Source organism: Tachypleus tridentatus, chromosome 2, assembly GCF_004210375.1.
Source record: "Tachypleus tridentatus isolate NWPU-2018 chromosome 2, ASM421037v1, whole genome shotgun sequence".
Taxonomy (NCBI): Eukaryota; Metazoa; Arthropoda; class Merostomata; order Xiphosura; family Limulidae; genus Tachypleus; species Tachypleus tridentatus.
This window is the reverse complement of record NC_134826.1, coordinates 33,518,574-33,534,935: the sequence shown is the minus strand read 5'-3', so window position 1 is coordinate 33,534,935 and position 16,362 is coordinate 33,518,574. Positions and strand designations below refer to the sequence as shown.

General features: G+C 33.7%; 1 protein-coding gene across 3 annotated transcripts in view; it reads right to left on the bottom strand.

The window, feature by feature from the left end:
* The window catches only part of LOC143240572 (afadin- and alpha-actinin-binding protein-like), an 86,258-nt gene that overhangs the window by 39,217 nt on the left and 30,679 nt on the right, over window positions 1–16,362 (bottom strand). For all 3 annotated transcript variants that reach the window (XM_076483243.1, XM_076483234.1, XM_076483249.1), the window contains exons 5-6: window positions 15,098–15,236; window positions 2,538–2,613 (exon numbers count right to left, since the gene is read on the bottom strand). In XM_076483243.1, coding sequence (XP_076339358.1) covers window positions 2,538–2,613; window positions 15,098–15,236 — 215 coding nt within the window. The remainder of the gene's footprint in view (window positions 1–2,537; window positions 2,614–15,097; window positions 15,237–16,362) is intronic.

Below are 16,362 nucleotides of genomic sequence, written 5' to 3'. Positions count from 1 at the left end.
GTATGCATTTTAACAGCACTGCCTGTAGAATAACTGAATCAGTCAAAATTAATACAACTTCTTTTAACATATCCACACTTAAACAGATAGGTTAAACTGAAGAAAATATGCAAAGTCTCATATATTCAATTCCCATCTTATGATGTAACTTTCCACTATTTATGTGGTCCTGCTATACATGGTAGGACCTTCCCACTGTTTATGTGGTCCTGCTATACATGGTAAGACCTTTTGATACTTTGATACTGCAAATTCAGGTTTTGAACTTGAATTTTTGAAATGCAGCTTCATCATTGACACCAATTGTGGTTAAGTATGTAGTGTTTAGAAAACTTACAAAATGTACAACTCACTGTGAAGGATAAGCTAAAATCATACATTTTACGAACAAGTCACAAATATTTCCAAATATTTGCATGTACTTTAAATATAAATGGCATTTTATGAATATGTATTTTTCCATCTTAAATTTTCCTTTGTGTGTCTAACACAGAAAATCTTTCTCAGTAAAATTTAAGATATACATCAGCAATCAACATAACTTTTGGTTTTTATTTTACTTTCATAAACTGCAATTATTAATAGCATAGCAGTCAAAGATTAAAATGTAAGTTTTCAGTTGAAGCTTTCATTAATTAAACACTCATAAACCAAAACTACTGTTTTTATGAGATGTGTTCACATTGTAAACTGTTGGTGTGACCAGTGATTAAAGTACAGCTCTTTGAGGAGACTGCTTTATTTGTGAACAAAAGATGTAAATTAACACTTAATTAAAATTCACAATAATGTTCACCTTTATTTTAAAATAATATCATTATATACAAACTAAATAACCTTGTTATCAAAACTGATATTATAGGCACAATTTATATATGGATCTCTTTGGTACCTTCCTATGAGTGCTAATAATTTATTTTAGTTCATGTCTCTTACATTAAATTACTAAGGAAAAAAAAACCTATGCTGTACAGTGTTAAATTCTTTTATAGAAGCAGCTCACTACAAAAATACGTCCGTGCCTATGTGTGTAAATTATTTTATCTTGTTTCTGCAGGATCTTTATTCAATTTGGTTTCATATTTTAAAATATCTTGAACTTTATTAACATAATCCATTTAACTCATTAGTACAATTCTCTTTCCTTTATTTTTTTTATTGTCATTGTATCTTTTACACTTTTCTTAACTTTTTAAATGTCTCTAGTTATTTCACACTTACATGAAGTGGTTTCTTATATTCATTGTATTTATGAAAAGATGTCAAAGCAATTTCTCTCTTTTGTGTTACAATAACCTATACAATTCCTTACTAACAGTTTTAAATTCACATAAAAATGTTTCATAATTTACCAAATTCTCTGCAGATCTCAAATTTTTAGGTGGTAATCCAAACTAATCTCTACCTCACTTATATACAGAAAACTAATGATAACCAGATCAGAATCCTAAAAAGAGAAATGTATTAGAATGTTTTGTGTTAAAGTAATTTTTTGGATGTTTTGTTTTTTTACTATTTCTAATTTTTTATTATCCAGTTAATTATATACACATACTATCTATCCTTTTTTTACTCTTTCTTTCAAAATGCTGCAACTATCCTTTTGATGTATAATAAGCCATCCAAATTATTTTTATTTTCTTCTGTCGTAAAGAATGTTTAAAACTTGTAATAACTACTTTGAATTGAAGAAACCTTTTACAATTTTCCCCTTTTGACATCCTTCTGAAAAGGTCTAAATCCAACACATTTATTTATAAGTTTACTTTTGGGAAATCTCAGGAATACAAGTTTCACAATTAAAGTATTAGCTACCAAAACATATTTTTCCATAACAAAACAACTCTTACTCACTATTGATCCATCCCATTTTTGTGCACATTTAACATTACTAGATTAAATATTTAATTTTGAATAGAAGGAGATTTACCAAATGGTACAAATTGGTTTACCCTGATTTTCAAGAAATCAATTGGAACCATACAAGAAAATTAAACATCAGGAGCATTCATTAAATATTTTACATCAATAACAGATTAATGTTTTGCCCAAATTTTTCTAATAATTCACAACACAAAATATTACACAAGTACTTAATCTAATCAGTCTTTTTTTTTTTATAAACATAGACTAGATATTATGTAGAATGTATGTGTCAAATTGCATGCAATTAAATTTCACATTTTAAATGCAAGGAGAAAAGAAACAGGAAGGAAGGCATTACATCAACCTACCTGTCTGATAATGGTTAATAAAACCCTGAATGGCTAATTGCAACATGCATAGACATCAGAAACACCAAGAAAGGTTGTTAATCTTTAATTCAGTGTATATTCACACTCATGCCCTCTTCATGTACTACTAATGAACACAAATACAAAGATAATTAGCAAGATGAATGGCAAAACTGTCCAAATATTAATGCATTTTCATTCTGTCAGCAGGTGGCCCACATTTTAAATATAATATCCAGTGAGGCATAACTTTTTGATATACTGTACATTTCATTTTATTACTTAAAAAAAATAGTGACTTACAGATTCGTTTTTAATCCTGTTTTCCATTGGCCTCTCCTTCCATCTTTTCTTGGCAATTGATTTATAATATCTATTCCTTTGTTTGGAAAACAGAACATATATTTAAAATATTCTTATAAATGAATCTGATAAATAGTGCATGGGTACAAATTTAAACATAAGTTAAGTTATGTACTTTAAAGACATAAATAAGTCAGTACTAATTTTATTTAGACCACACACCCAAAAAAGTGGATAAATGGAAGCAACAATAAGAGAAATTTTAATTGATTGCTGAAGAATTCAAACCAGTTATCAGATGATGAAAATCTGTATGTGAAAATAAAGCAGTTATTTTTTACTTTATGTAACTGCCTCTAAAAGGCTCTGGGGGCAGACTGACTAACTTGTAAGTTCTCTTTAACAAATTAACCTTTCACCCACAACTGCTTAACCTAAAATTATTTTCTAACATCACTGTTTAATATTACACAAATTCATCCAATGACTAAACATAATATTTGAGAAAATGTTAATTTTCTTTCAGTGCATGCACCCATTATGTCAGATTAAACATTAAAAAATTTAAAAGCAATGAGTGGTGGTTAACATGATTTAAATAATCTATTTGTTACAATTTTTTCAGTATTTTCTTTTTCAGTTTTGTTTATTTTCACAAAGTTTCAATTACTGTTGCAATCATTATGATGTACATACAGATAAGATTAAAATGTAATGTAACTTCTTGTATTTTAAACATCACAAGTTTGTTAAGTTTAAAATAATCTGAGGAAATGGTAATTAAAATTACAGGAGTGCCTGGAAGTTGATTAATAGTAGGTTAATTAAATATAACTAGTAAGGGCTCTCTAATTCTTCTTTTATTAATGCCTGACACATAGTATGGTGGTGTATATTATAGAAAAATTTTGATTTTTACTATTGTGTTAATGTACTTTAGAGACAGAGAACTTTGGTGTTTTCCTATCTACATTTATAAATTATGCCATGCTTCACAAATAAAACAGGCCAAGCAGTTATTACACTGTATTTTATAAATATTTCCTGAAGGGTTGATTTTGTTGTACAGTTATCTTAGCATGTGTATAAAGTTTATTCCTGGGGTGAACAAGAAGTTAACATCTATCTAAACTGAAAATGTATTTCCAGTAATACTTCTCTGCTGATTACAGATCTATTTGTCAACATCAGCTTTGCCTCTGTAAGCATTGGTCTCACATGCTTCAGTCCTTTATACCCCACTTAAATGTCCTTGGCATAATCTGATTTGCAAATTTCTTCACCCTTGTCAATGCACCCTCTGTTCTGGTATCATATGTAAGCACTCACTTAGATAATGTAATCACTTTTTGAGACTGACACTGGCACTTAGTAGGGAGCCAGAGCAGGAGAGTGTCAGCAGATGTAAATATTAATGAAACCACATTATCAGTTTAGTGTGTCATGTGCTGAAAATATAGCTAGACTGAGAAGGTGAAGGGACTGGTGGGGACATTATCCATATAGACATTGTCTGCATAGAACAGTGATGCACCACAATGAAAATGGTACACAAGTGGGGGAACCAAACTATATCCAAGACAGATATGCTCTTCACCTGGAACTGAGATCCTGTATCAAGGGGGGAATAACTCAGGAGTAATCATAATTATAGGCCATCTGCAACAAGATATTTAACATTCTACAATTCATGGCTGGAATTAAGAAATTTTGGTTAGAGTGATGTGTTTTGCACCACCAGAATCACAATGAGAAAGTAAGAAACATAGCAATGGAAAAATGTTTTCCTCTGGCTGAAGAAGTCTAAAAGGCAACATCTCAGACTCAGAATGATGGGATCATATATGCAGGGTCAGATTATTTATTAGGGACAACAGGGCTTACAAAAACTATGGACCCATGAAAAAGTTCCTTAAAACTAATCTTAGAGGACCAATAAAATAATAAGCATAAAAATATGAAATACACATTTTACTGTAAAAAATTTATTAGATTTTTAAATTATACAATATATTTTTGTTTATATGCATTAGTTTGTGTACTCACATTCACATAAATATACAGCCAACATCAACATACAAACAGCAAGTATACATTATACACATATAAATACATAAATTTCAAACAATAATTCATAATTTATATATATCTATAATTTATCTAACTTTTGGTTTAACTTATATGGATGGTAGGATCTACAAACAGAAGGTGCCTAGGCCTTACAATCACATTATCTTAATACAGCATTACATGCATGCTGTACTCAAATCAAAATAATAGAACTTATGAGGCCTAGAATTATGATTGATTGATTGATTTAGTGTTTTATGGCACAAAGCAGCTAGGCTATCTGCGCCAAATGTCCGGTTAAAAGGTTAAAATAAATTAAATGTAGTAAAATACATAAAAGGAAATGAAGGTACAACAAAACATCATTGAAAAACAGAAAAAGCATAAAACCAAATGTTGACACTTAGCCTACAATGTTAAGAGAGAAAGCAGAGTAAGAAAAGTTGTAAAGGACTTTCTATAGCAAAATGGTAATGATCATAACCACCAGGAAGACTAACAGGTAAGTACAAGAACAACCATCAGTGACCTGAAGTTGGTCTTTCCAGTTCTGGTTCTGGGTTATGTTGTCATAACAGCCATTATCAAAAGGTAAAATAAGAAAAGTTTTAAAAGACATATAGCAAAATCGTAATAATAATTAGCCAAATGTCCAGTAAAAAGGTAAAAGTAAAGTAAATGTAGTAAAATTAGTAAAAGGAAGCAAAGGTAAAAACAAAACAGCAATTAAAAACAGGAAATGGCATAAAACCAATGTTGACATCCAGTCTACAAAGTTGTAAAGTACTTCCTGTAGCAAAATGGTAATGATCATAACCCACCAGGAAGACTAACAGGTAGGTATAAGAACCACCGTCAGTCACCTGAAGTTGGTCTTTCCAGACCTGGTTCCGGGTTGTGTCATTATGGCCAGTACCAAAAGGTAAAGTAATAAAAGTGTTAAAAGACATGCAACAAAACTGTAATAACAACTCGCCAGGACGACTAACAGGTAGTTCAAACAAATAGTTCAAACAGCAGCATTAGTCACCTGAAGTGGGCCTTTCCAGTCCTGGTGTTGAGTTATTTAATGTTCTGTCCATTTTCCAATTTCAAATTGAAATAGAGAGATTGAGACTCTGAAAAGGGAACCACAATTAAAAAGGTGTAATGAATAAATATCCAACACTTAAATGAGATTAAAAAGATTAATGGTCATTAAAAAACTAAAAACTTTATCAAGGTGGACAGTGTCACCATCAGCAATAACACTGTCCAATGTTACGGACAAACCCTGGGACAAAACATGTTTAAAATAGTGCCATCATTGAGAGTCGTAATGATGGCAAAAAAGTAAAATGTGGCTTACAGTGATTTGAGTGTTACACAAACTACACACTTGTGCAACAGTTCCAGATAAAAAAAAACAATGAGTTAAAAAACTGTGACCAATGCATAGTCTAGTTAGAACAACTTCCTCCTTCTGAACCTTACAGAAGCTAGACAGCCAAAGCCCAATATAGGGTTTTATTTGAAAAAGCTTGTTGTCGCGTTGCTCACTCCAAGTGGACTGCCAGCTGGCACGGAGCCAAGCCTTAAATACAGAACTATAGTCCATGTATGGAATAGGCACAGTGGTGATAGTGCCGGAGCAGATAGATTTAGCTGCCGTGTCTGCAAGCTCATTCCCACGAATACCAACATGACCTGGTATCCAGAAAAACTGGATAGAAGTAGATGTTAATGAGAAATGGGCCAGTCAGTTTTGAATATCAGCGAGAACAGGGTGTGAGCTAACATGAAGCGATTCCAGGGCCAGTCAAGAACTAAGCGAGTCAGTATAAATGGTGCAGTTGGAGTACTGCTCAGCTTCAATATGATCCAGGGCAAGAGATATGGCATACAGTTCAGCAGTGAACACAGAAGCTGTAGAGGGGACTCTGCCATGGTTTGTTGCAGTTCAGTGGTTGCGTGCAGAGCCCACAGAATTACCTGATTTGGAACCATCCGTATAAATTGGAATGGAATGATTGTTTGAAAGATGTTCAGTAAATAAAATATGGTACTTCCAATCGGGAGTATCTGCCTTTTTCAGATGACTTAAAGAAAGGTCACATTTGGGAGCTGTAATAAGCCATGGTGGGATGGGCTGACCAGTGGATTCTGCAATGTTATCCAAGTACAGACCCAATTCATCCACTTGTGCCTGGATGCGAAGGCCAAAAGGAGCAATGGCAGATCATATGTTCTGAAAAAGTATGGCCCACTGAGGAAGGAAAACACATCCCCAGGTGAGATGCTTTGGTAAGGAACGAAGTTTCAAAGAATATAGTAAAGACAGTTGCAAACAGTGAAAGTGCAGAGAAGGTTCATGAGATTCTACATATAAGCTTTGAAGTGGGGAGGTGCAGAAAGCCCCAGTGCAGAGTCGAAGTCCTTGATGATGAATGGGGTTTAGCATCTTTAAGGCCAAGGGTCTGGCTGAGCCATAAACCATTGATCCATAGTCGAGTTTTGATTGAATAAGATCACAATATATCTTTAACACAGAACATTGATCCGCTCCCCAACTGGTGGTATAGAAGACACGGAGAATGTTCAGGCTCTTGTGCATTTGACCCGTAGCTGCTTTAAGTGCAGTATAAAGGTCAGCTTATGGTCAAAGAAAAGCCCCAAGAACTTGGTCTCAGAGACCACTGGCAGTGAAACTTCACTGGTACGTAGTTCAGGATCAAGGTGAATACCCCATTGGCAGCAAAAGTGCATGCAAACGGTTTTAGAGAGAGAAAAATTAAAGCCATTCGCTGTAGTCCACTTCAGTACTCGATTGAGGGCAGTTTGTAGTTGCCACTCAATATATCTCATGTTTGATGACTGACATGAGATGTGAAAGTCGTTGACATAGAGCCCATTCGCAACAGTGAGAGGGAGTTGTTCAGTGATGGCATTCATCTTAAAACTGAGAAGTGTAATACTCAAAACACAGCACTGAGGGACTTCAAGTTCCTGTACAAAAGAATGGGAAAGTGTCAAACCCAAACAAACTTGGAATCTCCTGTCCATTAAAATTTTTTAATAAACATGGGTAAATGGCCACGTAACCCATATATATGGAGGTCTTGCAAAATGCCATACCTCTATGTTGTGTCATAAGCCTTCTCAATGTCAAAGAATATTGATACAAGATGTTGGCGTTTGAGAAAGGCTTCTCTGATTGACGTTTCAAGTTGAATTAGGTGGTCTGTAGTGAAGTGCTGTCGTTGGAACCCACACTGAGTGGGTGAGAGGAAGCTGTTTGATTCAAGGAACCAAACAAGACAAGCATTAACCATCCTCTCCAAGGTCTTACAGAGACAGCTCGTCAAAGCAATTGGACAATAGTGTAAAGGAATCTTGGGATCTTTCCCAGGTTTAGAGAAGGGTAAGATAATAGCCTGGCACCAGACATCAGGAAAAACATTCTCCTGCCAGATCCGGTTAAAAACAAGTAGAAGAATATCAAGAGAAGCAGGAGAGAGATAGTGCAGAATGTCATAGTGTACATCATCAGGTCCAACAGATGTACTGCCAGACCGATGAAGGGCCATTTTCAGTTCCATTAGTGTAAAGGGACGATTATAGTCAGACAGTTCGAAAGGAAAGAGGTGAACACTTCCCAGTCTTGATGGCCAAGACGGTGAAGGAACAAGCAGAAGTGCTAGATACCTGGCAAAAGCTTTCACCTAGAGTATCGGCGATGCTCCGGACATCAGCTACTTCTTGGCCATCAGTGAGTAAGATCGAGAGGGGGACAGAATTGTAGTGCCCACTGACCTTTCCAATCCTGTCCCATATGACCTTGGAACTGGTGGTAGAAGATATGCTAGTTGTGAACTTAATTCAAGATTCCTTCTGGCTTTGACATCTCACCCATCTAGCATGTGCATGGACCCATTGTAAAGGGATGCAGTTTGAAAGTGTGGGATATCTATGGAAAGTATTCCAGGCCCGTTTTTGAGCCTTCTGTGCCTAGTGGCAAACAGGATTTCACCACGGACAAGGATATCGTAGAAAATGTGTTGAGGTTTTAGGAATACACTGAACAGCTGCTTGTATAATACAGTCAGTTACTGCTGCCACACAGTTGTCTATTGATGGCTGATTTATGATGGCAGGATCACGTTCTGTATGAGCAGAGAAAGCCTGATCCAGCTTCAACAGGGGCATGCAGGTAGGGTAGAATTAGCCATGACCAGTCTCTCTCAAAAGTATAGAAAAATGATCACTGCCTAGTGGATTATTGTCAACCCTCCATGAAACAATGGGAGAATAATGAAGGGGAGCAAACCGATAGATCAATAGAGGTAAAGGACTGACTAGGTGCGTGAAAATAAGTGGAAGAACCAGTATTGAAAAGAGAAAGGTTGTGATCAGAGAGCATATGCTCTACAAAGCGACCCCTCCTATCAATAACAGCACTTTTCCAGAGGGAATGATGTCCATTAAAGTCCCCCCAGGATTAGAAAGGGAGATGGCAACTGTTCAACGAGAGTATCAAGATCTGATTGATCATATGTCTCTCCCGGGCACAGGCAGAGAGAACAAACAATGATGGTATGGCCCAAGGAAACACGAATGGCTACAGCCTCCAATGGTGTGGTGAGTGACAAAGACAGGATGGACACATGCTGATCACCCATAAGTGCCACCCCTCCATGTACTTGTCCATCACACACCCTGTCATTTCTGTACAGAGAAAACTGCTGAATGGTGACTGTATCAGCAGGTTTTAGAAATGTTTCTTGTAAGGAAAGACATACAGGATGATTGGAAGCAATCAGTGTTTTGATATCATCCAGATTAGAACATAAACCTCAACAATTCCATTGTATCAAGGTGGCCATTTTTAATGATGGGTAGGCGAAGTGCATGGAGAACCCTTCTGTTTACGACCATGTCTTTTTTCCTTACTGTCCTTATTCATAGGAGGTCTATCGACCTCCATGGATCCTAACCTGGGTCGACTGGGCAGGTCTTTGTTGTTGGAAGGGGATTCCAGTAACTGAGGATGCGAATGAATGATTGTTTTGCATCTTTGGGTGGGAGAAAAAGATGTATCAGAAGAAATGCCTGTATTTGAAACTGAAGGATGTGGATCTTGAGGTTTGTTGGAATGTGTGGGAGGAAGATATGGGTGTAGAAGTTGATTCATCAACCTTTTTAACCATGGAGGTCAAAAAGCTTTTCATTTGTTTTGAAAACAATTCTCTTGGAGGCACAGAGAGATCTGTCTGTACTTCCACTGTAGTTGTGGAACGAGAAGTGCAGCAGCATATGTCCGAGATTGAGTGGCAGACAGCAATTTCCGAGCCTCAGTATAACTGATGTTATGGGTCGTTTTCAAACGCTGCATCTCTTTTTCTTCTGACTATTTTGGGCAAGAACGAAAGTAGGAAGGGTGAGAACCATTGCAGTTGACACAATGTAGGTCCATATCACACTCATAGGTATCGTGGGCCTTGCCACCACAAGGAGCACATGTTGGGGAACCACGACATGACGTCTTTGAGTGGCCGAACCTCTGACATTGGAAACATCGGAGAGGGTTTGGAATGTACGGCTGTACCATGCAAATTAAATAACCTGCCTTGATGGTGGCAGGTGCACGTGGTGATGTAAATGTCAAAACGAGGATATTTGTCGGCAGTGTAACTCCATATTTGCGAGTGGAGATGTGCCTCACTGCAGAAACTTCGAGTGGAGAGACCAGCGAGAATCTCTGACTCAGGAAGTTCTTCAAATCCCTCTCAACAATAACTCCTCGTGGACAACAATTCCAACTTGTCATCAGCCAAAAAATACACTTCAACCAGGAGGCTAAAAACCAAGGAAAGCAAAAAGACAAAGGAGGGTATAAGGTCTGTCTGTCCCATTATGTAATAAAACAGTAAAATCTCTCAATCTGAACAAGAAATTTAGACAGAAGGAGAATCTCCCTCTACCACTCACAAGGGAGGAGTAAACTCAAATGTAACAAATCTCCCTAAATCTCACAAATCCAAATGATTAATTGAGGAAAAGGAATAGGATCCAAAATGACCTCACAATAAACCTATTTAGTAAGGAAAAGTGTTAGAAAACAGAATCCAAATTCTCTTCACGATCAACAAAATATGTAATTTCAGAAGCCCTAGGAAAAAACAAAACACTCCAGGCCATCACTCAGCAGATAAACATGTGGACAACTCCAGTCTAAAGTGATCCCCTAACCCTGCTAACCATAGAGAAACACTAGAAAACAAAGGAGTAGGAAATATCAGATTACTCACATTGCTGACACCAGTAATATGTGAATTCACACTCACAAATATCACATTTAATTTGGTTTAGTTTTTTAAATTATGACCATAGAGAAATCCACAAGGTGGTATAAACATTACAATCCATAAAGGGACAACATGTAACACTTTGTTGGACAAAGCAATGAATGACAGTTTGTCAAAAAAAAAAAAGTTATTACATTATTTAAGTAAGGTGTTCATATACAGTTCCAGGATAGAGAGCATGCTGACGAGGGTAAAAAAAATTTACAAATTAGATATTGTCAAGGTGTATAAAATGGGTGAAGCATGCAATACCAATGCTTACACTGGAAAGCCGACATTGAAAAATGGCTATTTTCAGCAGATGGCACATTTTGGAATTTAGTTATGTCAAAGTTATGATTTCATTACTGTCTTTCATGTTAACCTTTACCTGATTTATTTAACCACACCAACACAGGCCTACCTATGGTCATGGGTCAAAGGCCATTTCATTACATTTGTAGATTTACATTAAAAATTTTACTCATCTGCTATTTTACAAAAGTATGACAATAAGTTTGGTGTCAAATTGTAGATTATAATTTAAATTTTAGTACTATACATTAGTTAATTTCTTAATTTAAAAGTAAATATATAAAAAAACACCTCAATATTGATTTTTCTGTCACATGGTATGGAATTGGTTCAAACTAGATATTTGTGTGTGTGTGTTTTCTTACATCAAAGCCACATCAAGCTATTTGCTGAGCCCACCATGAGGAATCGAACCACTAATAATAGCATTGTAAATCCAAAGACATTGCTCTACTAGTGGAAGGCAGATGTTTGTGATGTCAAAGTACATAGTGTATAATTTCTTACAAATTAGATACTCAACTTATTAATACTGACAAGTTAGAACTTAAGATACAAACCTATTTTTTCTGTGTCATGAGATATTAATATGTTTATTGAATCAACCAAGTTGGCCCTGCACATCTCTTACATTTTTGAAAATACTTCCTAACATGCATTTACTTCACCTAATGATGTGTATAACCAATTGAAAGCTCAGAATGCTCCCCTAGTGGTTTTCTAAACCTTTGTGAAGCATTTATGCAAGAAACTCTTCCTTTTCATGTTAGATTCCAAGCAGTAAGGTAAGACCTTGATGAGGTTAAAAATACAGCTTAGTTACTAAAATTGATAAATTATAGTGGAATTTTGTTACATTGATATCTTAATTTATGATTTTTTTAAAATTTCAAAATGTATATATGCAATCTAAAAATATTTCATTTCACATTCTCTATGTGGTAAAGTTGATAAGGCTTAGTAACTTACAGCAAGCAGCAAAGTAGTACAAAGTTTTTAACTAGAAGAGAATTTTCTCTATACTTTATTTTAAATTTACTGTTTTATATTTTAAGAAGAATAATTGACATTTAAGCACTTGTTTGTAAAGAACAAAAATATATACAGGTGTATAATATATTAAAAATGTGACTACATTTTACAAAATACTAGTTGATTAGAACACAGCAAAGCAAGACAGGTCACACTGTAAAGGCCAGTTTTATATTATCAAATATGGTAATATGAATGCATATTCACTGCATCATTTCAACTTCTATAATGTCAGTCAGGCAAGGCTGATAGATCAATAAAATAAAAATAATAAATATTATATATATAATGTTATGAAATTTAAGATATTAAATTAAACATTTGTGTTTTCATGTTATAATCTGTAGTCATTTTAGGACAACAACAAAAGAAGTATAATTTTTATCCATTTCCAATGGCTTAGTTGATATGTAAACTATACTTTTATAGCTTTTATTGTAGCTTTGGCCACATGTTTTTTAGGGTTTTCCTGTCTGTTAATATTGTTGTGTCTACAGTGTTCCAATTATTGTTTATATAAATATTTTAGATGGGATTAGGGAAAGAAACAATGGACTAAGTCTATGATTTCTTTATCAACATAGATGTAAATGCAAACACAGTTGATAAAATTAACCAAACCCATGCAGAGATACAATAATGAAAATTAACACAAAGTTTTTTTTCTAAAAATAGGTTAGATAATTATCTAGAGGTTATGGAGATTTTGTACTTGAAATGTGAAAACTTTCTGATCTCTATAAATATTTTTAATCTTAAAGTCAAAACTACTTTGCATGTTGGATAGTTAACATTTGAGAAGAAAAAATGCATGGGAAAAACATTGTATAAAAAAAACAACTTACTATAAAATCTTATATTTTACACACAAAAGCCTTGTAATGCTTACTAATAATCTGCACAATTTCATGAAGATACACTTACACTTACTGTATTAAAAGGTACAGGATGAAAACTAAAAGAAGCAGAAAATAGTCATGAAGTTAGTCTCTTGGACTGAGCCAAAAGTGAGAGAGAGTTAAAGAGTATGCTAACATTTTCTACAAAAGAAAGAATGCTTATAATTAAGTTTAGTCAGTTTGACCACATGTTTTTTAGGGTTTTCCTGTCTGTTAATATTGTTGTGTCTACAGTGTTCCAATTATTGTTTATATAAATATTTTAGATGGGATTAGGGAAAGAAACAATGGATTAAGTCTATGATTTCTTTATCAACGTAGATGTAAATGCATAACAAACATACTAAACTTAGAAAGCCTCACAGTGTACTACATTAACACGGTTATAAAATCAGTTTATATAGTTTCCCTTACATATACTTTTCATGGGGATTTTTCTGTTGAAAGCTTGGAAAGTTTATATCATGTTTCCATTTAGGAATGTTATTGTGAAGCTATTTTCATTTGCAGCAGAGAATATCACATCTTAATGATCTTGTTTTCATGTATTGCAAGAACAGTGTTAGTTATTTGTGAGCCAACATAGCATTGTTTACGTATACCAAAATAAAAACAAAAGCTTTTGTAAAGATGTGTAACATACGTTGCTCAATGTGATGTGGAAAAAGTGAGGCTATGGTTTCTGATACATGTAGCTAAATAAAGTATTACTCTTTGTATTGGAAGAAAATGACTGAAACTTATAAGATTTTTGTTTTTTTTACGTAAAGGAGTGAACAACGTTTCGACCTTCTCCGGTCATCGTCAGGTTCTTTATTTTTTCTTTAAAAGGTAATATGATTAGATCAATTTAGATCTTTATTCAATATACTTGATATTAGAAATAATCACAACTTTTTTATCCAGAAAGCTAATACAGGAAATTCTATAAAAATTATGTTAACTAAACAATGTAATTCCTAATAATGCTAAGCACATGTATGTGTTTATGAAATATGGTATAACTTGCAGTCTCTTACAGGTGGTAATACACAAGTAAAAATAGCAGTATACATACTTCTTCCCATGGGCATTTTGAATAAAGAAAGCAATGCTTTTTGAATTCATTTTTGGTAGGCAACCAATGACCTTAATATTGCCACATACTACAAAGCTTGTTCATCATCACTAGACTAGTGTTCCTTTATCTATTCCCTTGATACATGTTAAAAAAATTTTTTTATGCTTTCTAGTAACTTTCTTTACTGAGATACACTCTTACTGCCTTCTCATCTTCATTATCAGTCCTGAGAAACAGCAGCAACTTGTATCCTTAAAGTTTGTCAAACAACATCTGGTAGCAAACCAACAGAATCTGTGACAAAGGTTGACTGTGAAGCCATATCAATACCTTAACTGTGTTTCTTCTTTTTAAGTAAGATTAGTGAAGGAAGAGGGAACTGTAAGTACTGAAGTATATATATAAAAAAAAATCTCCCTAGTTAAATTGCTATAGAATAGCAGCAGTTGTTTCATGTTAACAATTAATGACAATATATCAACTAAACTATTTCTGATCAAGATACATTGTCAATTTTCAAAACATTTATGTTTTACTTTCATGTAGCTATAAAACAAGTATGATACATTTTACATACAACTGTTTTTTAAATTTGCTACTTAAATGAATTGATAATTTAATTATTACTATTTATAGCAATTGACAATGTTTCAGATTTTACAATGGTTGCTGAAGGAACTTTGATAGATTATAGCTTTTATAATAAATTTAAAACATAAATTAAAAAGTGATCTAACTTCTTAGATTTAAAAAAAAAGATTTTTAAACAAAGTTCCAAATGCTTAAAATCATAGTCTTTAGCTAATTGTCTGTTAAATGTTATCTTTAAAAATATCTCTGAAAAGACCCCAAAAAACTCACCTAGTCTTTTTTCCAAACCTTTATCATTAAAAGACTGGTGAAGTCGTTCCTTTAACTGATTAATTTCTCTTTCTTTCTTCCGGAGATCATGATGGTACTGGGCATGTTTTTGTTGAATTATAGATGTTAATCTTTTCACCTACAATCAGAATGAAAATACCATGAAGAAACATGTACACACTATTCTATTAAACCTTATCTTTTTTATACTTATGCATAAAAAAGGATTACGTATTTAAGAACTAACTGGAGTACTCATCTCCTGGACAGAAGTAATGTAAATTCAAGATTAATGTAAAGCTATCTCAGGAAATGGAAAGTCATGTTTCTTACATACAGTTGTAGAAAAATGCAAAAATGCCCATAAAAATTGGAAAACACAAACCTAAATATTTTTATCTTCCCATGCACTCAATACACATACATATCAAATTTGGAGAATATCCATGTATGAAGGGCAAAGCAGTGGTAAAAGATATAAAAATTTCCATAAAACACATAAAATAAAAAAACACAAAACTGAAACTTTGTATGTTTTCCTGCATGGACCTAATGAACCTCTACACCAGTTTTGGTGGATATCCATCCAAACCCTGCAAAGTAGTTCTATGAATATACAACAAATGGTACAATTATATTTATATAGATGCTAATGAAAGTTTTTCACAGAAATAACTCAAAATTTGAGTTCCAAATCAACTTTTATTGTTTTCAAACACATTTATTTCTAGCTTGTTTATGAAGTTTTGTCTTCAGTTCCTGCATCAATTATGACCTGTTGATTGTGTGTATTATTCTTTTAATCATTTAGTCATAGAAACAATTCTTGGTTTATTTTCATTCATACTTTTATTTCTCTTAATGTAAATTTGTTTTTCTTTACATTTATAAAATTAAATAATTATAAATTTTATTATTTATAAAATTATATAATTTATCCTTTTTTAATTAAACCAATAACAAAATGCAATATTCTTTTACTTCCTGCTGATTACAGCTTGGCCAATCTTCTATTACTTATGCCTATCTGTACTAATAAATAAAACATAAGCATAAACTCCTCTTTAGTAGCAAAAATTTGAATTTTCTGATAAATATCAAATGTTTATGCTTATTTGTACAGCTCATCAACACAGATCAGCATCACTGTCTGAGGCCATTCAAACCCCATGTTCTTTATGATATACCTTTATGAGGAGGTTTACTAAGATAACTAACCACAATCACAGTATATCATGCCCTGGATGCATTGCTAACTTACCATT